Source organism: Heptranchias perlo, chromosome 19 (assembly GCF_035084215.1).
Source record: "Heptranchias perlo isolate sHepPer1 chromosome 19, sHepPer1.hap1, whole genome shotgun sequence".
NCBI lineage: Eukaryota > Metazoa > Chordata > Chondrichthyes > Hexanchiformes > Hexanchidae > Heptranchias > Heptranchias perlo.
Window position 1 is genome coordinate 4,155,266 of NC_090343.1, and position 24,277 is coordinate 4,179,542.

Genomic DNA, 24,277 nt, shown 5'->3' on the forward strand with positions numbered 1-24,277 from the left:
GCCGTGTTTCCTACATTATAACGGTGACTACACTTCAAAAGTACTTCATTGGCTGTAAAGTGCTTTGGGACGTCCTGAGCTTGTGAAAGGTGCTACAGAAATGCAAGTCTTTCTTTCTTTCTTTCTTTTCAGATACTGACTGACCTGCTATTTATTTTCAACACTTTCCGTTTTTATTTTCAGCGTTACTTTATCTCAAAGAACTGAGTTCCGGAGAGTGTGGATTTTAAGATACTGGGTATTGCTACATTACAAATATCTATGTTTCTTGCCTAGTCACACTTGCACTCACGAATCACCTAGGAATCAGGGCTAAGGGGATAGAGCAGGGGAGTGGGACTAGCTGGATTGCTCTTGCATAAAGCCGGCACGGACTCGATGGGCCGAATGGCCTCCTTCCGTGCTGTAACCTTTCTAGGATTCATTGTCCCAAACTGACCCGTAATCAAGGCGCTGCACACTCATGTAAGTGTGCACGACACTTCTCACCCGCGTGTGTACGGTATAATCACTGAGAGATACAGACCATGCTGCTTGTGTACCTGTTGGTATAGGTGGTACACTCCTTGTTATTCAGCTTCAGACTCGCACTATATTTCTCCACTGCTTTCCTGTGCTCTCCTTTTTTCACCAACTCGTTCCCTTCTTCCTTCAGAGACTTGGCTCGCTCGAGGATGTGGCTGATGGAAGCTGACAACACAATGCAGATATGTAGGGCACTGAAATGAAAAGTTGTCCTCCCAGTACCTTATTTTAAGCTTGCTGTTCTACATCAGGAGTTTTCAGATTGCTCGTACTCCCGATAGGGTAGAAGGAGCTTCACTCCGCATCCAAGTGTTACAAACCAGACCTGGAATGCTCTAGGTGCCTGAAATTTCTCCTTAGACCCCGTTAACCCTCCCACACCCTCCTTAGACCCCGTTAACCCTCCCACACCCTCGAGACCCCGTTAACCCTCCCACACCCTCCTTAGGCCCCGTTAACCCTCCCACACCCTCCTTAGATCCCGTGCATCATCGCACACAGTCCTTTTAACTTAAACAGGCACAGGCCTTGCTCACATCAGAATCGCAGCTCAGTGAACCGAACGTGCCGGGAATCAGGTGCAAGAGGTCAGGGGCCTCATTTTGCAGCGAGGGTCTGCTCCACCAGTGAAACCTCGGAGACTTAAGGCTCAGGTCCCAGAGGTGAAAGGTCAGTCCCTAACTCCCCGAGCCAACCAGTCACCACTCGTTCGCTAGTTTACCAGATGGTGAATTTTGTATGTGTGACTGCATTTAGTTACGGAATTCTGGCTACAGATGTTTTAACTGATAGTTGGGACGGGTAACAGTGTTATTTGCCACCCCTTCGTCCAGCTGTGACAGTGGGCAGTTCAACCACTGAGAATTTGGGTGGGGGGGGGAAACAGGCCCTGATCCTCTCACCTGTGTCTCCTCCATTCTGCTGCAGGCCCCTCGGCTGTGCGGTTGTGTTCCCGTTCACGGAGGCGCTGGGTTCCCATCTCCGCTGAACCTCGAGGGGCACCGACGGCATCCGAGGGAGATTCTGGCGCCAACCATCACCTTCCATCTCGATCAAAACCTTCCTCATTCTGCGACAGGGAGGGAAGAAAAAAACAAACTGACACGTAAATCAGAACAAATGTTCAATACGCTGAATTTACTGGTCCAGAGGAATCACTACCTGCGTCTCATTAACCCTTTCAGTGCTGCACCAACCAGCAACAAATCCCGGGGCTAGGTCGCCGTGTTTTATTTGGGAAAAATTATGAATGAACCCGTTGAAAGCTTTCAAGGTGCTTACCTTCCTTATACAACAAAAATTACTGCCAGATTTCTTCTCCCTACTCCCTTTACCAGGGCACTGATGCCAATCACAGCACCACTCCCCCGCCACCACTGAGATAGTTACATTTCCCTACATTACAACAGCGACTTCACTTCAAAAACACTGCAGGGCGTCCCGAGATTGTGAAAGGCGCTATATAAATGCAAGTCCTTTCTATCGCCTGAATTGGCACCCTCCTGGTCTGTACAGGTCAGCTACTCACTGGGCAGTGCCCATACCCACCAGCCGGTCTATTCCTCAAGAAGGAAGAAAGACTTACATTTATATAGCGCCTTTCACGACCTCAGGACGTCCCAATCTGCTGAACCAGATTGTTCTCCTTAGAGCAGAGAAGTTAAGGGGAGACTTAATGGAGTGTTCAAAATTAGGGCGGGGAGTTGGCATTGGTGCAGAAATTAGAAAAAATATTTTTCACAGTTACCGGAACTGCCTTAACACAAGTGCCTGAGGAAGGAGAACATTTGCCTGAGGAAGGAGAAAATCTCCGAAAGCTTGTGAATTTAAAATAAAATTGCTGGACTATAACTTGGTGTTGTAAAATTGTTTACAATTAACACAAGTGGCCATTGACATCACTTAAAAGGAATTAAGTAAGTATTTGAAAAGGAAGAATATAAAAGGATGCGGGGAAAGGGCAGGGAATTGGGAGAAGTGTAGACAGCTCCAGTTGTAGGGCCGGCAATGGCGCAGAGCGATGGGCCAAATGGCCTCTATTATTCTAATTTCTCTGATTCTGTATCACGTCACTTGGTTTGATGTCATGGTGACAAAACAAAAATACAAGCCTCTTGCTGCCCAAAGCATTTTCTGGTGAAGGTGGGACTTCTTTAATTTGAGTGTCTGAAATTAAAATGAGAATAAAAGGCATTTTACAGCTGTCTGGAATCCATATCGTGACATTGGGCATATCCACTAACAGTTGTACTTGTCTCAAATGTTAATGCAAGACAATAAAATGAAAGGTGAACTCGGTAAAAAAAAAGGACAGTCTTCTCTCTCTGGGCACCACGCTTTAGGAAGGATGTTAAGATCTTGGAGAGGGTGCAGAGGAGATTTACTAGAATGGTGCCAGGGATGAGGGACCTCAGTTATGTGGAGAGACTGGAGAAGCTGGGATTGTTCTCCTTAGAGCAGAGAAGGCTAAGGGAGAGATTTAATAGAGGCGTTTAAAATCATTTAAGCATTTTGACAGAGTAAATCAGGAGAAACTGTTTCCAGTGGCAGGAGGGTCGGTAACCAGAGGACAACAGATTTAAGGTAATTGGCAAAAGAACCAGAGGGGAGATCATAATGAATCTACATCCACCGCCCTTTCAGGCAGTGCATCCCAGATCAAAACAGCTCGCTGCGTTAAAAAAAAGCTCAAATATTGTTGTCCAAAAATACAAGTAGAAAGAACAAGAAACCCGGGTCCAGTGACTCCAGCCGGGATATCGGCCGAGGACGGGATCGGCTGTGATGCCGCTTGTAGTTGGACAGTCTGTCGCCATTCAATGACATGGCTGTTGGGCACGGTGAGTGAGGTACCAGAGGGCAGCCTGTGCCTGTGGAATCATACACAGTTTAAACAACTTGTGCTGGAGTAAGATTAGGAACAGACTGGATGTTGGGCGATTCTTCTATACCCAGAGAGCAGTGAGCCTCTGGAACGAGTTGCCGGCTGGTGTGGTGGGAGCTGACTCTCTGCCTTCGAGAGGGAGCTGGGGCAGAGATCGCATCATATAGAGGGGAAGTGTCTTTATTGGTAACACTCGGTCTGTGTGATCTCCTGGACTGGTTTCAATCGCCTGAGGGGCTCGGAGAGGAATTTTCCAGAGTTTTTGTTCCCTTATTGGCCCTGTTTTTTTGCCTGTCCCAGGAGATTACATGGCTGTGGGAGAAATGGAGGGGAGGGGAGGGGAGGACGTGTCCAGTCACAATGCTCCAGCCATCATGTGTGGGGCAGGCTCGATTTTGTATGTTCGTATGTAAGTCAGCACCCTCAGAAGAGCCAGGGTACAAAAACAGCAACCAAGGAAAAATAAAGAATCAAGAGGACTGATGAATAAAGCAGCAAGTAATAGTGTCATTTGTTTCCACACCTCCTGCACCTTATGAACATGCATAGAATCATAGAAAGGTTACAGCAAGGAAGGAGGCCATTCAGCCCATCGAGACCATGCCTGCTCTCTGCAAGAGCAATCAAGCTAGTCCCACATCTCTGCTCTTTCCCCGCAGCCCTGCAAATTTTTTCCTTTCAAGTACTTATCCAATTCCTTTTTGGAAGCCATGATTGAATCTGCCTCCACCACCCCCTCAGGCAGTGTGCATTCCAGATCACAACCACTCGCTGTGTAATTTTTATTTCTCATGCCACCTTTGGTTCTTTTGCCAATCACCTTAAATCTATGTCCTCTGTTTCTTGACCCCTCCGCCAATGGGAACAGTTTCTCTCTGTTTACTCTGTCTAGACCCTTCATAATTTTGAACACCTCTATCAAATCTCCTCGCAACCTTCTCTGCTCTAAGGAGAACAACCCCAGCTTCTCCAGTCTATCCACATAACTGAAGTCCCTCATCCCTGGAATCATTCCAGTAAATCTGTTCTGCATCCTCTCTAAGGCCTTCACATCCTTCCTAAAGTGCAGTGCCCAGAAATGGTCACAATACTCCAGTTGTGGCCGAACCAGTGTTTTACAAAGATTCATCATAACTTCCTTGCTTTTGTACTCCATGCCTGTATTTATAAAGCCCAGGATCCCGCATGCTTTCTTAACCGCTTTCTCAATCTGCCCTGCCACTGTCAACAATTTGTGCGCGTATACCCCCAGATCTCGCTGTTCCTGCACCCCTATTAGAATTGTATCCTTTAGTTCATATTGCCTCTCCTCGCTCTTCCTACCAAAACGTATCACTTTGCACTTCTCTAGGTTAAATTTCATCTGCCACATGTCCGCCCATTCCATCAGCCTGTCTATGTCCTCTTGAAGTCTATCACTATCCTCCTCACTGTTTACTACCCTTCCAAGTTTTGTGTCATCTGCAAATTTTGAAATTGTGCCCTGTACACCCAAGCCCAAGTCATTAATATATATCAAAAAAAGCAGTGGTCCTAGTACCAACCCCTGGGGAACACCACTGTACACCTCCCTCCAGTCCGAAAAACAACCGTTCACCACTACTCTCCGTTTCCTGTCACTTAGCCAATTTCTTATCCATGCGTTTCAACTCTGATGACAAGCCTATTATGCGGCACTTTATCAACCGACTTTTGAAAGTCCATATACACCACATCAACCGCATTGTCCTCATCGACCCTCTCTGTTAAATCCGTGCTGGCTTTCCTTAATTAATCCACAATTGTCCAAGTGGCTATTAATTCTGTCTCGGATTATCATTTCTAAAAGTTTCCCCGCCACCGAGGTTAAACTGACTGGCCTGTAGTTGCTGGGTTTATCCTTACACTCTTTTTTGAACAAGGGTGTAACATTTGCAATTCTCCAGTCCTCTGGCACCACCCCCGTATCTAAGGATGTTTGGAAGATTATGGCCAGTACCTCCGCAATTTCCACCCTTACTTCCCTCAGCAACCTAGGCTGCATCCCATCTGGACTGGCTAACTTATCTACTTTAAGTACAGCCAGCCTTTCTAGAACCTCTATCGATTTTTAGCCCATCCAGTATCCCAACTACCTCCTCTTCTACTGTGACTTTGGCCTTGGTTAAGACAGATGCAAAGTATTCATTTAGTACCTCAGCCATTCCCTCTGCCTCATCTTTTTTGGTCCCACCCGTTTACATGCCTATAGAAGACTTTTGGATTACCTTTTATGTTGGTCTATTCTCATACTCTCTCTTTGCACCTCTTATTTCCTTTTTCTCTGTACTTTCTATATTCAGCCTGGTTCTCACTTGTATTATCAACCTGACATCTGTCATAACCCTATTTTTCCTGCTTCATCTTACTCTCTATCTCTTTTGTCATCCAGGGAGCTCTGGCTTTAGTTGCCCTACCTTTCTCCCTTGTGGGAATATACCTGGACTGTACCCGAACCATCTCCTCTTTAAAGGCCGCCGAGTGTTCGATTACAGTTTTGCCTGCCAATCTTTGATTCCGATTTACCCGGGCCAGATCAGTTCTCAACCCACTGAAATCGGCCCTTCTCCAATTGAGTATTTTTACTTTAGAGTGGTCCATGTCCTTTTCCATAGCTATTCTAAACCTTATGATACTATGATTGTTGTTCCCTAAATGTTCTCCCACTGACACTTGCTCCACTTGGCCCGCCTCATTCCCCAGAACCAGATCCAGCAATGCCTCCTTCCTCATTGGGCCGGAAACATACTGGTCAAGAAAGTTCTCCTGAACACACATCAAAAATTCCTCCCCCTCTTTGCACCGCCACCCCCCAACACCATGCATTGAGGCAAACCTGTGAACACCTGGGCTCTTCATACCTGTTCATACCATCCTGCGCAGCCTGAACACTGCTGTCCACCTGTATGGTGGTTCTGTAGTCCACGTAGGCCAGCCGGTATCGCTCCAACACCTCGTAAGCAGCAGCACGGCGTAGCAGGGGCTTCAACGCGAACGGAACAAGCTCTAAAGCCCTAGAGAGAGAAACACATGGCAGGGATATCAGATCGATCGTCAATAACAGCGCAGAAAGCCAAGTACATTAAACACTCGTTTAAAAATCGGAATAATGGCATAGTGAGTCAACGAGGTGGACGGGGGTGGGGAGAGGAGAGGGGGAGCGTTCAGGAACTTACAGTCACTTTAAAATAGAGGAGACGTCAAAGAAAACAAACTCAATTTCATTAAACTTTCCTGAGAACTTAAACTGAAGTGTTCAAACTTATGATTCACAAAGGTGATGTGGGGAATTGTTCAATTTGGTAAAGGGTTCAATACCAAGGGACACAAGTTAGGAGCAAGAAAGGAAGTCTGGCAGAACTTAAGCTACGTAAAAACATTTTTAAAAACTTGGAACAAAAGAAAAAAGAACATCGAGCCTATTCTTTGCTCAGTCATCGACTCCAACCCCCAATCCCCATCCAGGATGAAGCAGGGTGGGAAGTAACGATTAAAGCATTCATGTGTTGATTACTTAACATAAAAGGCACATTTTTATATTTACTGTAGTAACAACAAGTATTTTTACTGCAGTTTAGCTTTGGCCACTAAACTTCTGATTTATTCGAAAAAAGGGAACCAATCAGCTTGAGTTGGTTGGGAGGAAAATTTCAGTTAGAATCGACATTTAGAAAGGCACGGGTTAATCAAGGTCAGTCAGCGTGGATTGTTAAGGGAAGGTCGTGTCTGATTACCTTGATTGAATTTTTTGAGGTGGTACCAAGGAGTGTCGATGAGGGTAGCACGTTTGATGTAGTCTACAAGCAAGGCTCTTGAAAAGGTCCCATGTGGCAGACTGGTCAAAAAAGTAAGATCCCATGGGATCCCAGAGAAAGTGGCTAGTTGGATCCAAAATTGGTTCAGTGACAGGAAGCAAAGGGTAATGGTCGACAGGTGTTTTTGTGACTGGAAGGCTGTTTCCAGTGGAGTTCCGCTGGGCTCAGTACTAGGTCACTTGCTTTTTGTGGTATATATCAATGTTTTAGATTTAAATGTAGGGGGGCATGAATAAGAAGTTTGCAGATGATACAAAAACTGGCCGTGTGGTTGATAGGAGGAAAGCTGTAGTCTGCAGGAAGATATCAATGGGCTGGTCAGGTGGGCAGAAATGTGGCAAATGGAAGTCAATCCAGAGAAGCGTGAGGTAATGCATTTGGAGAGGGTAAACAAGGCAAGGGAGTACACAATAAATGGTAGGATACTAGAAGTGTAGAGGAACAGAGGGACCTTGGAGTGCATGTCCACAGATCCGTGAAGGTAGCAGAACAGGTGGATAAGGTGTTTTTTTAAAAATTCGTTCATGGAAGGTGGACGTCGATGGCAAGACCGGCATTTATTGCCCATCCCTAATTGCCCTTCAGAAGGTGGTGGTGAGCCGCCTTCTTGAACCGCTGCAGTCCGTGTGGTGAAGGTTCTCCCTCAGTGCTGTTAGGAAGGGAGTTCCAGGATTTTGACCCAGCGACGATGAAGGAACGGCGATATATTTCCAAGTCGGGATGGTGTGTGGCTTGGAGGGGAAAGTGTAGGTGGTGTTGTTCCCATGTACCTGCTGCCCTTGTCCTTCTAGGTGGTAGAGGTCACGGGTTTGGGAGGTGCTGTCGAAGAAGCCTTGGCGAGTTGCTGCAGTGCATCCTGTGGATGGTACACGCTGCAGCCACAGTGCGCTGGTGGTGAAGGGAGTGAATGTTTAGGGTGGTGGATGGGGTGCCAATCAAGCGGGCTGCTTTGTCCTGGATGGTGTCGAGCTTCTTGTGTGTTGTTGGAGCTGCACTCATCCAGGCAAGTGGAGAGTATTCCATCACACTCCTGACTTGTGCCTTGTAGATAGTGGAAAGGCTTTGGGGAGTCAGGAGGTGAATCTCTCGCCGCAGAATACCCAGCCTCTGACCTGCTCTTGTAGCCACAGTATTTATGTGGCTGGTCCAGTTAAGTTTCTGGTCAATGGTGACCCCCAGGATGTTGATGGTGGGGGATTCGGCGATGATAATACCGTTGAATGTCAAGAGGTGGCGGTTAGACTCTCTTGTTGGAGATGGTCATTGCCTGGCACTTGTCTGGCACGAATGTTACTTGCCACTTATGAGCCCAAGCCTGGATGTTGTCCAGGTCTTGCTGCACGTGGGCACGGACTGCTTCATTATCTGAGGGGTTGCGAATGGAACTGAACACTGTACAATCATCAGCGAACATCCCCATTTCTGACCTTATGATGGAGGGAAGGTCATTGATGAAGCAGCTGAAGATGGTTGGGCCAAGGACACTGCCCTGAGGAACTGCTGCAGTGATGTCCTGGGGCTGAGATGATTGGCCTCCAACAACCACTATCATCTTCCTTTGTGCTAGGTATGACTCCAGCCACTGGAAAGTTTTCCCCGATTCCCACTGACTTCAATTTTACTCGGGCGCCTTGGTGCCACACTCGGTCAAATGCTGCCTTGATGTCAAAGGCAGTCACTCTCACCTCACCTCTGGAATTCAGCTCTTTTGTCCATGTTTGGACCAAGGCCGTAATGAGGTCTGGAGCCGAGTGGTCTTGGCGGAACCCAAACTGAGCATCGGTGAGCAGGTTATTGGTGAGTAAGTGCCGCTTGATAGCACTGTGGACGACACCTTCCATCACTTTGCTGATGATTGAGAGTAGACTGACAGGGTGGTAATTGGCTGGATTGGATTTGTCCTGTTTTTTGTGGCCAGGACATACCTGGGCAATTTTCCACATTGTCGGGTAGATGCCAGTGTTGTAGCTTTACTGGAACAGTTTGGCTAGAGGCACAAGTAGTTCTGGAGCACAAGGCTTCAGCACTACAGCTGGGATGTTGTCGGGGCCCATAGCCGTTGCTGTATCCAGTGCACTCAGCCGTTTCTTGATATCACATGGAGTGAATCGAATTGGCTGAAGACTGGCTTCTGTGATGGTGGGAATATCGGGAGGAGGCTGAGATGGATCGTCCACTCAGCACTTCTGGCTGAAGATGGTTGCAAACGCTTCAGCCTTGTCTTTTGCACTCATGTGCTGGACTCCGCCATCATTGAGGATGGGGATGTTTACAAAGCCTCCTCCTCCAGTTAGATGTTTTTTTTAATTTTTTTTAAAAATTCGTTCACGGGATGTGGGCGTCGCTGGCAAGGCCGGCATTTATTGCCCATCCCTAATTGCCCTCGAGAAGGTGGTGGTGAGCCGCCTTCTTGAACCGCTGCAGTCCGTGTGGTGACGGTTCTCCCACAGTGCTGTTAGGAAGGGAGTTCCAGGATTTTGACCCAGCGACAATGAAGGAACGGCGATATATTTCCAAGTCGGGATGGTGTGTGACTTGGAGGGGAACGTGCAGGTGGTGTTGTTCCCATGTGCTTGCTGCCCTTGTCCTTCTAGGTGGTAGAGGTCGCGGGTTTGGGAGGTGCTGTCGAAGAAGCCTTGGCGAGTTGCTGCAGTGCATCCTGTGGATGGTGCACACTGCAGCCACAGTGCGCCAGTGGTGAAGGGAGTGAATGTTTAGGGTGGTAGATGGGGTGCCAATCAAGCGGGCTGCTTTATCTTGGATGGTGTCGAGTTTCTTGAGTGTTGTTGGAGCTGCACTCATCCAGGCAAGTGGAGAGTATTCCATCACACTCCTGACTTGTGCCTTGTAGATGGTGGAAAGGCTTTGGGGAGTCAGGAGGTGAGTCACTCGCCGCAGAATACCCAGCCTCTGACCTGCTCTCGTAGCCACCGTATTTATATGGCTGGTCCAGTTAAGTTTCTGGTCAATGGTGACCCCCAGGATGTTGATGGTGGGGGATTCGGCGATGGTAATACCGTTGAATGTCAAGGGGAGGTGGTTAGACTCTCTCTTGTTGGAGATGGTCATTGCCTGGCACTTATCTGGCGCGAATGTTACTTGCCACTTATTAGCCCAAGCCTGGATGTTGTCCAGGTCTTGCTGCATGCAGGCTCGGACTGCTTCATTATCTGAGGGGTTGCGAATGGAACTGAACACTGTGCAGTCATCAGCGAACATCCCCATTTCTGACCTTATGATGGAGGGAAGGTTTAATTGTCCACCACCATTCACGACTGGATGTGGCAAGACTGCAGAGCTTTGATCTGATCCGTTGGTTGTGGAATCACGTAGCTGTGTCTATAGCATGTTGTTTCGCTGTTTAGCATGCATGCAGTCCTGAGTTGTAGCTTCACCAGGTTGGCACCACATTTTTAGGTACGCCTGGTGCTGCTCCTGGCATGCTCTTCTACACTCCTCATTGAACCAGGTTTGATCCCCTGGCTTGTTGGTAATGGTAGAGTGAGGAATATGCCGGGCCATGAGGTTACAGATTGTGCTGGAATACAATTCTGCTGCTGCTGATGGCCCACAGCGCCTCATGGATGCCCAGTTTTGAGCTGCTAGATCTGTTCTGAATCTATCCCATTTAGCTCGGTGATAGTGCCACACAACACGTTGGATGGTGTTCTCAGTGTGAAGACATGACTTCGTCTCCACGAGGACTGTGCGGTGGTCACTTCTACCAACATGGTCATGGACAGATGCATCTGCGACAGGTAGATTGGTGAGGACGAGGTCAAGTAGGTTTCTCCCTCGTGTTGGTTCTCTCACCACCTGCTGCAGGCCCAGTCTGGCAGCTATGTCCTTCAGGACTCGGCCAGCTCGGTCAGTAGTGGTGCTACCGAGCCACTCGTGGTAATGGATATTGAAGTCCCCCACCCAGAGTACATTCTGTGCCCTTGCTACCCTTAGTGCTTCCTCCAAGTGGTGCTCAACATGGAGGAGGACTGATTCATCAGCTGAGGGAGGGCGGTAGGTGGTAATCAGCAGGAGGTTTGCTTGCCCATGTTTGACCTGATGCCGTGAGATTTCATGGGGTCCGGAGTCAATGTTGAGGACTCCCAGGGCCACTCTCTCTGGTCGGTCTGTCCTGCTGGTGGGACATGACCTACCCAGGAATGGTGATGGAAGAGTCTGGGATGTTGGCTGAAAGGTATGATTCTGTGAGTATAGCTATGTCAGGCTGTTGCTTGACTAGTCTGTGGGACAGCTCTCCCACTTTTAGCACAAGTCACCAGATGTTAGTGAGGAGGACTTTGCAGGGTCAACCGGGCTTGGTTTGCCTTTGTCGTGTCCGGTGCCTAGTGGTCCGATGCCGGGTGGTCCGTCCGGTTTTATTCTTATGACTGTTATTTTTAAAAGTGAGATTGTACAACTGAGTGGCTTGCTCGGCCATTTCAGAGGGCAATTAAGAATCAACCACATTGCTGTGGGTCTGGAGTCACATATAGGCCAGACCGGGTAAGGACGGCAGGTTTCCTTCCCTAAAGTGAACAAGATGGGTTTTTCCGACGATCCGGTAGTTTCATGGCCACCGTTACTGATATTAGTTTTTTTTAATTCCAGATTTTATTTAATTAATTGAATTTAAATTCCCCAGCTGCCGTGGCGGGATTTGAACTCATGACTCCGGATTACTAGTCCAGTAACATAACCACTATGCTACCCGTACCTGAGGCACAGAATATAAGAGCAGGGAGTTAAGCCACTATGATTGCACTAGAGAGGGTACAGAGGAGATTTACGAGGATATTGCCAGGACTGAAGAATTTTAACTATGAGGAAAGATTGGATAGGCTGGGGTTGTTTTCTTTGGAACAGAGGAGGCTGAGGGGAGATTTAATTGAGGTGTATAAAATTGTGAGGGTTCTCGATAGAGTGGACAGGGGGGAGCTATTTCCCTTAGCAGAGAGGTCAATAACCAGGGGGTATAGAATTAAAGTAATTAGTAGAAGGATTAGAGGGGAAGCTGAGGAGAAATTTTTTCACCCAGAGGGTGGTGGGGGTCTGGAACTCACTGCCTGAAAAGGTGGTAGAGGCAGAAATCCTCAACTCATTTAAAAAGTACTTGGATATGCACTTGAAGTGCCGTAAGCTACAGGGCTACGGACCAAGAGCTGGAAAGTGGGATCAGGCTGGATAGCTCTTTTTTGGCCAGCACAGACACGATGGGCCGAATGGCCTCCTTCTGTGTCGTAAATTTCTATGATTCTACAATAGAACTTTGACTTCACTCTCAGGAACTATCTTGTATTCCGTTTCCTCCCCAATTTTTACGCCTCTTCTCCTGATGGGCTGGGGTACGTTATCATAGGAATGGGACACCCTCTGGTACCTGGCCCATATGACCATTTGTCACATGCCTAATTAATGAATGTCACCAGACTATTTGGCTATGCGAGCCATCACAACTGAATTTTAACCTTCACCTCACCCGTGCACGAGTCTCTGGATGGCAGGAACGCGTCCTGATTTTTTTTCCCCACTCCCTAGCCCTGGGTCGCTGAAACCAATTGCAGGACTTCTGCTACCACTGATCCCTAGATCGCAGACCTTTGTATTTATCGTAAAAAGATTTCTCTTGTGCGTGTGAAGGCGTTGGCCCAGATACATACGCAGTGCAATCCTTTATACATTCGCTGCAGCTTCCAATCTTCAGATAACAAGCGGCTCGATTCGAATACAGCACACTCAAGTCCTCTGGGGATTTCACACCTGGAGAAACAGAGCAGAAAAAGCAGAGATACCTACAATCAATACACAGTACACATGCAGTCAGAGCACCTCACTAAACCAAAGAATCACTGAGCTGTGCAAACGGAGAGGATTGCTTTGTGAGTGGGGTATTCATAGACTAGCTGTTTCTCACCCAACTTATATCTGGGTATTTGCAGAAATAATGTAAGTACAAACTTGCATTTCTAGAGCTCCTTTCATGATCTCAGGACGTCTCAAAGTACTTTTCAGCCAGTGAAGTACTTTTTTTGAAGTGTAGTCAATGTTGTAATGTAGGAAATGCGGTGGCCAGTTTGCACACAGCAAGATCCAATTTGTGCACAGCTAATGTTATTCCTATGTTTAAAAAGGGCAAGGACCTATAGACCAGTTAGCTTAACGTCAGTGGTAGGAAAGGTAACAGAATCTTTACTCAAAGATATAACAGAAAGACATCTAGAGAACAAAAATAACAGTCAGCACGGATTTCAGAAGGGAAAGTCATGCTTGACCAACCTTATTGAATGCTTTGAAGTAACAGAAAGGGTAGACAAGGGTAATGCAGTAGATGTAATATATTTGGATTTTCAAAAAGCCTTCGATAGGCATAGTAAGGCATGACTAAGGTCAGAGCATGTGGAGTCAGGGGATGGGTAGCAGAATGGATAGCAAGCTGGCTACAAAACAGAAAACAGAGAGTAGGGGTTAAGGGAAGCTACTCAGGCTGGCAAAAGGTGGGAAGTGTTGTTCCACAGGGCTCGGTGCTGGGACCATTGATGGTCACAATTTACATTAACAATTTGGATTTGAGAATCAAGAAGTACAATTTCAAAATTTGTGGACGACACCAAATTGGGGGATGTAGCTAATAGGAAAGGAAGAGTGCGTCAAAATGCAAGAGGAGATTAATAAACTTGCAGAATGGGCATGTAATTGGTAAATGAATTTCAATATAGATAAGTGTGAGGTGGTACATTTTAGTAGGAAAAATAAGGAGGCCACATAATGCTTGGATAATAAGACTTTAAACAGGATAGAGGAGCAAAGGGATCTAGGGGTACAGATACACAAATCACTAAAAGTAGCGATAAGGCCATAAAAAAGGCAAATCAAGCACTGGGGTTCATTTCTAGAGGGACAGAATTGAAAAGCAAAGAAGTTATATTAAACTTGTATAGAACCTTGGTTAGACCACACTTGGAGTATTGTGCAGAGTTCTGGTCTCCATATTATAAAAAGGATGTAGAGGCACTGGAGAGGGTGCAAAAAAGATTCACAAGGATGATACCAGAACTGAGAAGATATCCTTATCAGGAAAGGATGAACAGGCTGGGGCTCTTTTCTAGAGAAGGGAAGGCTGAGGGGTGACCTGATAGAGGTCTTTAAAATGAAATGGTTTGATAGGGTCGACATAGAGAAAATGTTTCCATTTGTGCGGGAGTCCAAAACTAGATTCGTAAATATAAAATAGTCGCTAAGAAATCCAATAGGGAATTCAGGAGAAACTTCTTTACCCAGAGAGTGGTAAGAATGTGGAACTCGCTACCACAAGGAGTAGTTGAGGTGAATAGCATCGATGCATTTAAGGGGAAGCTAGATAAACACATGAGGGAGAAAGGAATAGAAGGATATGCTGATAGGGTCAGATGAGGTAGGAAGGGAGGAGGCTCGTGTGGAGCATAAACGTTGGCATAGACCAGTTGGGCCGAATGGCCTATTTCTGTGCTGTAGTTTCGATGTAAATCCCACAAACACCAATGAGATAACGACCAGTTAATCTGTTTTAGTGATGTTGGCTGAGGGATAAATATTGGCTACAACACCGGGGAGAACTCCCCTGCTCTTCTTCAAATAGTGCAGTGAGATCATTCACGTCAACCTGAGGGCAGACGGGGCCTCGGTATAACGTCTCATCCAAAAGAAGGCACCACTGACAGTGCAGCACTTCCTCAGTACTGCACTGGGAGTGTCAGCCTAGATTATGTACTCAAGACCCTGGAGTGTGACTTGAACCCACAATCTTCTGACTCAGAAGTGAGAGTGCTTTCCAGTGAGCCAAGGACCAGCTATGCAAATAGCAAAACACACGCACACACCCATCCCAGGTGACCAAGAGAGGGCAGCAGAAGATTGCCTGCACGTCTAAAGCTGCACCTCAGCATGAGTCAGCACCTTCAGGGGAGGAGGAAGAAATACAGGGGAAAATAACTGGGCTTAAAATACAACTGGAAGTCCCATTTGGCATCCTGGCATATTGAGCACTGTCCAGGAAAGCCCTGGTCCTTTCAGAGCGGAGATGGAATGTGTGGTCACCTCATTGACCACATACGTATGTGGACAATGTGATGACCTTTGGGTGGGGCAATGCAGTCATCAAGGACAACTTGGTACTGGAATCCCTGTGGAACTCAACCCCAGGAGATAAAATTGGGAGGGGGGGAAAAAAAAGTAAATCTTTGCTCTTGTAATTTAGGACAACATTCAGCATCTCCAGACTGAATGACCCGTTTGCAATTCAGTGACCCCTGTCTATTATCCTTGGTTTCGACCAACCAGCTGGGCATAGCTTATTGGCATTTCTGACACTGAAACAGTAGCAGCACATTGTTCGAGAGTGGCACCAGACTACATCAGCAAAACCTAGGGGTGTAATCAGCAGTAAATTTGTGCTAATTAATGATTTTACATCAATGATAAAATACTATCCCTCCCTTGACCACAGCTGCACAAATGCCAGAAATAAAACACTGACTGTGGGCACCAGAGTTCTAAGACATAGACTCACGTGTGAGCCCCTTAAACGTGTGAGTTCCTTATATCACCGGTGAGGGGAGCCGAGGAGGTTCTTTGGTAGATATGGAGTTTGAAGGATCAAATATAGAAATTTTCATGGCTGGAAGCGGCCATAGGCCCAACTAATCCAACCTGCTGCTGTTGTACCAGTCGCATCTGATGATGTGATTCTCTTCAAGATATTGATCCAATTTGACCTTGATGCTACTTGCCCCTCCTGCGGTAAATAATTCAAAAACCAACCACCCTCTCAAGTCATCTCGGCTTTCCTCACGTAAATTCCAGTTATCATATTTGGGAGAACAGAGTGGGAGGGAGACTGGGAGCAGGGAGCCTGCCCTTATGAGACAGTGTCGCTGTGTGGCGCACACAGTCTGACCAAAGAGGGTCCGAGGGGAAAAAAAAATTCAAGGACAAAATTGAGGAAATGTTGGCCCTCATCAGACGAATGGGTAAATACACCTCCCAAGTGCAATACTGAACCACGCAGAGCAGGGAGTTCCAGGGTTCAACCCCCGCTCTGTGTTGAGCTAGCTGATCCCGGGCCACCCAGCTACACAGTGCCACCCCAGAGCTAAGAAGGGGAAATGTTGGCACAATACCTTACTCATAGAAAATAGGGCCGAATGGCCTACTCTTGCTCCTTCGGACCTGCTCCCCCATTCAAAATGATCATGGCTGATGGTCTAACTCAGTACCCTGTTCCCGCTCTTTCCCCATATCCCTTGATCCTGATTGCTATCCGTGGATTTGAGCACATAATCCAGGCCGACACTCCCAGTGCAGTACCGAGGGAGTGCTGCATCGTCGGAGGTGCCGTCTTTCGGCCGAGACGTTAAAACGAGGCCCCGTCTGCCCTCTCGGTGGGGGAGAACGCGACAGATCCCACGGCCACTATTCCAAGGAGAGCAGGGGGAGATTCCCCAGGGTGTCCTGGGGCCGATATTCATCCCTCAACCAACGTCACTAAAAAAACAGATCATCAGGTCATTTATCACATTGCTGTTAGTGGGATCTTGCTGTGCACAAATTGGCTGCTGCGTTTCCCACATTACAACAGTGACTGCACTTTTTATAGTTATAAAATCATAGAAATGATGCAGCACAGGAGGGGGAGGGGAGGGGGGGAGGGGGGGGGGGGGGAGGGGAGGGGGGGCAGGGCGGCTCTATCCCCTCCCCCCCCCCCCCCCCCGGCCCTCGCCCCCTCTCGCCAGCTCCAGCCCCCACATCCCCACCACCCCGGGCCTCCTTCCTCCCTCCCTCCCCCCCCGGGTTACCTGAGTCCCGCAGCTTGCCGATGGCATCCGAGTACCGGGCCGAGGCCTGTCCGAACTGCCCGTGCCTGAAGAAATCGTTGCCGGCGCTTCTCAACTTTAGCACGGCGGCGGCGGCGGCAGCCTGAGGGGCCGAGCCCCGACTGTGGCCCGACATCGAGCGCCTGGAGACCCGGGGCCGCAGAGACTGGGGACGGGGGGCGGAGGGCGGAGGGGGAGCCGGGTGTCGGACTATCGCCGGGCAGAGGGGGACCGGCCTGTGTCTCACGCTGCGGCAAAGCGCGAGTGACGCGGGGCCGGCGGGGCGGGGCGGGGCGGGGCCAGTTACGGAATAATTAATTAATTAAAGGGGACTCGGGCTAATTTCTATTGCAATTATTAATAATATCAGCAAACCCCACACTGGGGTAAGAAGATCTGGAAATATATTTATCTCATTATATGAATATTACAACCCCCGCCCGCACTCACTCACTCCCCATCAACTGTCTTCCCATTTATAATGGGAATTTCTTATGTAAACATGTCACGTTGCGACTGCAACCTCTCACCAGTGGGGGCGCCCTAGCTCCTGGATTGCCACTGTAAAGAAAGGACTTGCCTTTTATATAGCGTCCTTCCCAAAAAAAAACAAATCAAAATCAAATAATAAAGTCAAATAATAATTTTATTACATTGATCAAGGATGCACTCCAGTCCCTGCGGCGCCCACCGGTCGCGGAAAGCCTCAAGCGTACCGGCGGACCTTTCCTGACCTCAGGATGTCCCAAAACGCTTCACGGCCAATGAAGTACTTTCTGAAGTGTGGTCACCGCTGTAATGTAGGGAAACACGGCAGCCAGTTTGCGCACAGCAAGATCCCACAAACAGCAATGTGATAATGAGCACTTAATCAGTTTTTAGTGATGTTGGTCGAGGGATAAATATTGGCCCAGGACACCGGGGATGAACTCCCCTGCTCGTCTTCAAATAGTGCCATGGGATCTTTTATGGGTCCACCTGAGAGGATTAATGTCTCATACCGAAAGACGGCACCTCCGGCAGTGCAGCACTCCCTCAGTACTGCAATGAGTGTACCAGCCTTGATTATGTGCTAAAATCTCTTGAGTGGGACTTGAATCCACAACCTTTTGACTCAGGAGAGTGCTACCAACTGAGCCACACTTAATTTTCTGCTTCCAAAATTCCATACATTTTGCTATTTAAGTATAAATAATAATATACTCGCCGATCTCCTCTGGCAGGAACATGGGGAGTCAACAGCAAGTGTAGCATTTAGATGAAGCGGGTGGGTATCCCCGATTTTAATTGCCCCACCATTGGCGGCCATGCTTTCAGCTGTCTTGGCCCTAAGCTCTGGAATTCCCTCCCTAAACCTCTCCACCTCTCTCTCCTCCTTTAAGATGCTCCTTAAAACCTACCTCTTTGACCAACCTGTCCTAATATCTCCTTATGTGGCTCAGTGTCAAATTTTGTTTGATAATCGCTCCTGTGAAGCACCTTGGAACATTTTACTGTGTTAAAGGCGCTATATAAATGCAAGTTGTCGTTGTTGTTGGGAGGGCGGGTGATAAATGGACCAGGGCACGTAGGGAGAGTAACCTGCCATTCTTACCCTTAGTCTGGGCCTATATGTGACTCTCCCACACCCACATAGTTGACTCTGAACCGCCCTCTGAAGTGGCCCAGCGAGCCTCTCTTGGTTAAAGAAGGCAGCTCACTACCAGGGCAACATGGGATGGGCAATAAATGGCGGCCTTGTCAGGTATCGATGCCCACATCCCGAGAATGAAGTTTAAAAAAAAATTCTGAGCTGGAGTTGATCCCAGATCTCAAAAACAAAAGGACTTAAAACCCAATTGCCGGACTGTGCCACTATTCTAGGATTGGTTCCAGTTGAGATGTACTGGGCCAATGATATTAGGTTTTGTTTTTTGCGGCAATATTGCAGGTGTCTGAGGCCACTCTCCATGTCCACCGTCAGATGCCACTCACGGCCTCTATGCTGGCTGCAGCACTGCCACAGGAACAGAAACAGATGCTGGGTACGTGTTTAAAACTGGAGTCCAAGTAGGGGTGATGGAAGCATTAGGCTGTTGGATCATATCATAGTAGGTACAGCACAGGAGGAGGCCTGTGCCAGCTCTTTGAAAGAGCGATCCAATTAGTCCCATTCCCATGCTCTTTCCCCAGAGCCCTGTAAATGTTTTCCCTTCAAGTATTTATCCAATTCCCTTTTGAAAGTTATTATTGAATTTGCTTCCACCGCCCTTTCAGGCAGCGAATTCCAGATCATAACAACTCGCTGCGTAAAAAAATGTTTCCTCATGTCGCCTCTGGCTCTTTTACCTTAAATCTGTGTCCTCTGGTTACCGACCCTTCTGCCACTGGAAACAGTTTCTCCTTATTATAACAGAAATTATGGCGTCCAATCCTGACACTGTACCAATGGTTGTGTTTTAATCTGTTTGCACTCCTCCAACTCTGACCTCTTACACATCCCCTGTTCAGTTCACCCCAGCTGTGCCTTCAATTGTCTAGGCTCTGAGCTCTGGAAATCTATCCTGCCCCCCACCCACAAACCTATCCGACTCTCTGTCCTCTCTTAAGAAGCTAGGTAAGCATATGAGGGAGAAAAGGAATGAAAGGGTAACCTGATCGGGATTGACGAAGTCGGGAGGGAGGAGGCTAGAGGGGAGTGTTGGAAATATGCTATTATCCTTCTTAATAATAACTTCCACAATGATTCGGGCCCGAGTGTGACCGAACACGTGAGCTTTTTATAAGAACAATGTTGTAATGCAGTTATACCATTCAACAAGTATTTATACAACAATATTCTAATACAGTTATATCAAATAAACAAGGATGGTACAACCTGTCCCTAGGAAGTTTCAGGATGATCAGGCCTGGTTCATAGGGTGAGTGGGCCTCCGCCAAGTCCCAAGAAACTACTTCTGCCTTTTAGTGGGACAGTGTCCTGGTTTATATATCTTTCTGAAGCGTAGTTGCTTCTAGTAGCTTAACGACATTAGTCCCATGATGTCATCTGTCCCAGACAGCTTCCCCTCAGGATGCCCGTTGTTCCAGACATCTTTCCGATATCCATTCTACGGTGTTAACTATTGTCAATCCGAGCTAGTTAATGGGGAGGGACGAGCCCTTATCTTTCTGTGTATTTGGATTGTTCAGATGCAGACATTTAAGATGTCTCATCCTGTATATTCCAATCACGAAGGTTGCCTAATTATCTGCACAAAGCTCCTGCAATTAACATCACAGGATTAGTCTGTGTCCAGGTCCTGAGTCTTTGGGACGTCTTGTCATCTGTTCCTGACGATTGGTCTTCGATGTGTCTGTTTCACACTTCTGTTGTCTCTGCAATATTCCCAATCACTTTGCCTGATGTCAGATTCCCTGTGGAATGTTGGATCCCTTTGTATTCTCACAGACACAAGGTCTGCCCACAGCCTCACTTTTTAGCCAAGCGCCTGAAGCTTTGCTGGATGGGATACATGTTTATGGTTTGGTCTAGAAATCGCATCTCTTACATGGAGCATAAACGCCAGCATAGACCAGTTGGGCAGAATGGTCTGTTTTTGTGCTGTAGTTTTGATGTAACTCGATGTAAGACCCTCCTTAAAACTTAGCACTTTGACCAAGCTTTTAGTTGCCCCTCCTATTATCTACTTCCTTGGCTCGGTGTGAGTTTTTGTCTGACTACGGTCCTGTGAAACACTTTGGGTTGTTTTCGTTAGGGCATTATATAAATGCATGTTGTTGTTGCTTTGGTGTTGTAAATCTCTCATTATCCTGGATCTTATTGTCCTAACATATCTGCAGTGTCACTGAGTTGGTGCAAGCAGACAGAAGTGCTGCTTCTTCATTCCCACAAACTATGTGTATAAAAAAAGTGTAACTTGCAAAATCCCTCATTCGGAAACTGAAACCTAACTCTTTACTTTTGAAACAAACATATTCGTGAAACGGAGACAGGTTCAGTTTCAGTTTCCTGTAAGTTCTGGGGTAAAGTCATTAACACTTTCAGGAGCCATACACCTTTTCAATAAAACAGAGGTATAGAATCTAAGGATGAAGTACAAGATAATAAATCCCCAGTCGATTAAAACAAGTTACTTGTTACAAATTAGAAGTAAAATCATTGTAAACAATTTTACAACACCAAGTTATAGTCCAGCAATTTTATTTTAAATTCACAAGCTTTCGGAGGCTACCTCCTTCGTCAGGTGAACGATGTGAAAATCAAGTAAAATCATGAGTAAGGTGGGTGCACAAAGCAACTCACTGATGTGCCAGTGGGTCTTGAGTTTATCATTTTCAAATGGTTAGCGCAAATCTACCCTTAATTTGGCCCTAACATCGCGGTCTCACTCAGAGATAAAGAGATCTGTTGTGGGAAATTGAGGTAAAATCATAGAGCACAGGAGGAGGCCATTCGGCCCATCTTGCCTGTGTCATAGATCATAGAATCATAGAATCATAGAAGTTACAACATGGAAACAGGCCCTTCGGCCCAACATGTCCATGTCGCCCAGTTTATACCACTAAGCTAGTCCCAATTGCCTGCACTTGGCCCATATCCCTCGATACCCATCTTCCCCATGTAACTGTCCAAATGCTTTTTAAAAGACAAAATTGTACCCGCCTCTACTACTGCCTCTGGCAGCTCGTTCCAGACACTCACCACCCTTTGAGTGAAAAAATTGCCCCTCTGGATCCTTTTGTATCTCTCCCCTCTCACCTTAAATCTGTGCCCCCTCGTTATAGACTCCCCTACCTTTGGGAAAAGATTTTGACTATCGACCTTATCTATGCCCCTCATTATTTTATAGACTTCTATAAGATCACCCCTTAACCTCCTACTCTCCAGGGAATAAAGTCCCAGTCTGTCTAACCTCTCCCTGTAAGTCAAACCATCAAGTCCCGGTAGCATCCTAGTAAATCTTTTCTGCACTCTTTCTAGTTTAATAATATCCTTTCTATAATAGGGTGACCAGAACTGTACACAGTACTCCAAGTGTGGCCTCACCAATGCCCTTTGAAAGAGCTATCCAATTAGTCCCACTCCCCTGCTCTTTCCCCATAGCACATTTTTCCTTTTCAAGTATTTATCCAATTCCCTTTTGAAAGTTATTATTGAATCTGCTTCCACCGCCCTTTCAGGCAGCGCATTCCAGATCAGAACAACTCACTGCGTAATAAAAATTCTCCTCATCTCCCCTCTGGTTCTTTTGCCAATTACCTCAAATCTGTGTCCTCTGGTTACCAACCTTCCTGCCAGTGGAAACAGTTTCTCCTTATTTACTCTGTCAAAACCCTGCTGTAGGATGTTCTCTTCTGAGATTGGGAGTTAAAGCATTTTGTTAAGGTAGATTAGAGGCAGCTTTACTCCGCATCTAACCTGGCCCGGGAGTGTTTGATTTGAAAGAATTTGTTTTTTTAGGCACTGACATCCCTCACCTGGATTAATCACAATATACATTTGAAAGTAAAGTTTTGTAAACTGGGTTTAAAAGGCAGTTTACAAGATGTGAAACTTTCACATGTGGTGAGGTAAATGCACTGGAGTGAGAAGAAGCCCAGTGTGTCCCTTGGGCTATTCCAGTGCTCTCCTGGCCGGCCTCCCATCTTCCACCTTCCATAAACTTGAGCTCATCCAAAACTCTGCTGCCCATATCCTAACTCGCACCAAGTCCCGTTCACCCATCACCCCCCTGTGCTCGCTGATCTATACTAACTCCCGGTCTGGGAACGCCTCGATTTTAAAATTCTCATCCTTGTTTTCAAATCCCTCCATGGCCTCGCCCCTCCCTATCTCTGTAACCTCCTCCAGCCCTACAACCCTCCGAGGTCTCTGCACTCCTCCAATTCTGGCCTCTTGCGGAACTCTGATTTCCATCGCTCCACCATTGGCGGCCGTGCCTTCAGCTGCCTGGGCCCTAAGCTCTGGAATTCCCTCCCTAAACCCCTCTACCTTTCTCTCCTCCTTTAAGACGCTCCTTAAAACCTACCTCTTTGACCAAGCTTTTGGTCACCTGTCCTAATATCTCCTTACGTGACTCGATGTCAAATTTCGTTTGATAATCGCTCCTGTGAAGAGCCTTGGGACGTTTTACTACGTTAAAAGCGCTATATAAATGCAAGTTGTTGTTGTTGTAAGGAATCTAGGCGGCCTCTTCAGTGCAATACAGAGGGAGGAGCGGTACCGAGAGTGGGTCAATACAGGGAGGGGCGGTACCGAGAGTGGGTCAATACAGGGAGGGGCGGTACCGAGGGGGGAGACGCACTGCCGGAGGGGCGGTACCGAGGGGGGAGACGCACTGCCGGAGGGGCGGTACCGAGGGGGGAGACGCACTGCCGGAGGGGCGGTACCGAGGGGGGAGACGCACTGCCGGAGGGGCGGTACCGAGGGGGGAGACGCACTGCCGGAGGGGCGGTACCGAGGGGGGAGACGCACTGCCGGAGGGGCGGTACCGAGGGGGGAGACGCACTGCCGGAGGGGCGGTACCGAGGGGGGAGACGCACTCCCGGAGGGGCGGTACCGAGGGGGGAGACGCACTGCCGGAGGGGCGGTACTGTTAAAGATCCCACTGCACTATTCCCTCCAAGTCACACACCATCCCGACTTGGAAATATATCGCTGTTCCTTCATCGTCGCTGGGTCAAAATCCTGGAACTCCCTTCCTAACAGCACTGTGGGAGAACCTTCACCACACGGACTGCAGCGGTTCAAGAAGGCGGCTCACCACCACCTTCTCAAGGGGCAATTAGGGATGGGCAATAAATGCCGGTCTTGCCAGCGACGCCCACATCCCATGAATGCATAATTTTTTTTTAATTCAAAGAAGAGGACCAGGAAATTCTGATATCCTGGCCAACACTTCCCTCCCCCTTTAATTAAAATAGGCCAGCTGGTTATTTATCTGGTTGTTTGTGGAACCTGTTTGTGCAGAGACTGGCTGCCATATTCCCCTCCAGCAACAAGTGACTACACTTTAAAAAAAAATAATTCATTTGGCTGTGAAACGTTTTTTGGGGGAGGCGTGCAAGAGGTGAACGGGTGCTTTATAAATGCAATTTCTCGCTTGGGTAGAATTTCGCTCCAAAATCTAACTGCAATTCAAACAACTCCCTAAGCTTTAATATTTACAACAGGACCAATTCTCTCCCCCCAACCGGAGGACATTTTA

General features: G+C 47.4%; 1 protein-coding gene across 2 annotated transcripts in view; it reads right to left on the reverse strand.

Moving 5' to 3' along the window:
• The window catches only part of tomm34 (translocase of outer mitochondrial membrane 34), a 42,254-nt gene extending 24,908 nt beyond the window's left edge, over nucleotides 1-17,346 (reverse strand). For both annotated transcript variants that reach the window (XM_068000197.1, XM_068000196.1), the window contains exons 1-5: nucleotides 17,070-17,346; nucleotides 12,900-12,999; nucleotides 6,289-6,441; nucleotides 1,428-1,594; nucleotides 543-690 (exon numbers count right to left, since the gene is read on the reverse strand). In XM_068000197.1, the coding sequence (XP_067856298.1) occupies nucleotides 543-690; nucleotides 1,428-1,594; nucleotides 6,289-6,441; nucleotides 12,900-12,999; nucleotides 17,070-17,223 (722 nt within the window). In that variant the 5' untranslated portion in view covers nucleotides 17,224-17,346. The remainder of the gene's footprint in view (nucleotides 1-542; nucleotides 691-1,427; nucleotides 1,595-6,288; nucleotides 6,442-12,899; nucleotides 13,000-17,069) is intronic.
• Nucleotides 17,347-24,277: the final 6,931 nt, after the last annotated feature.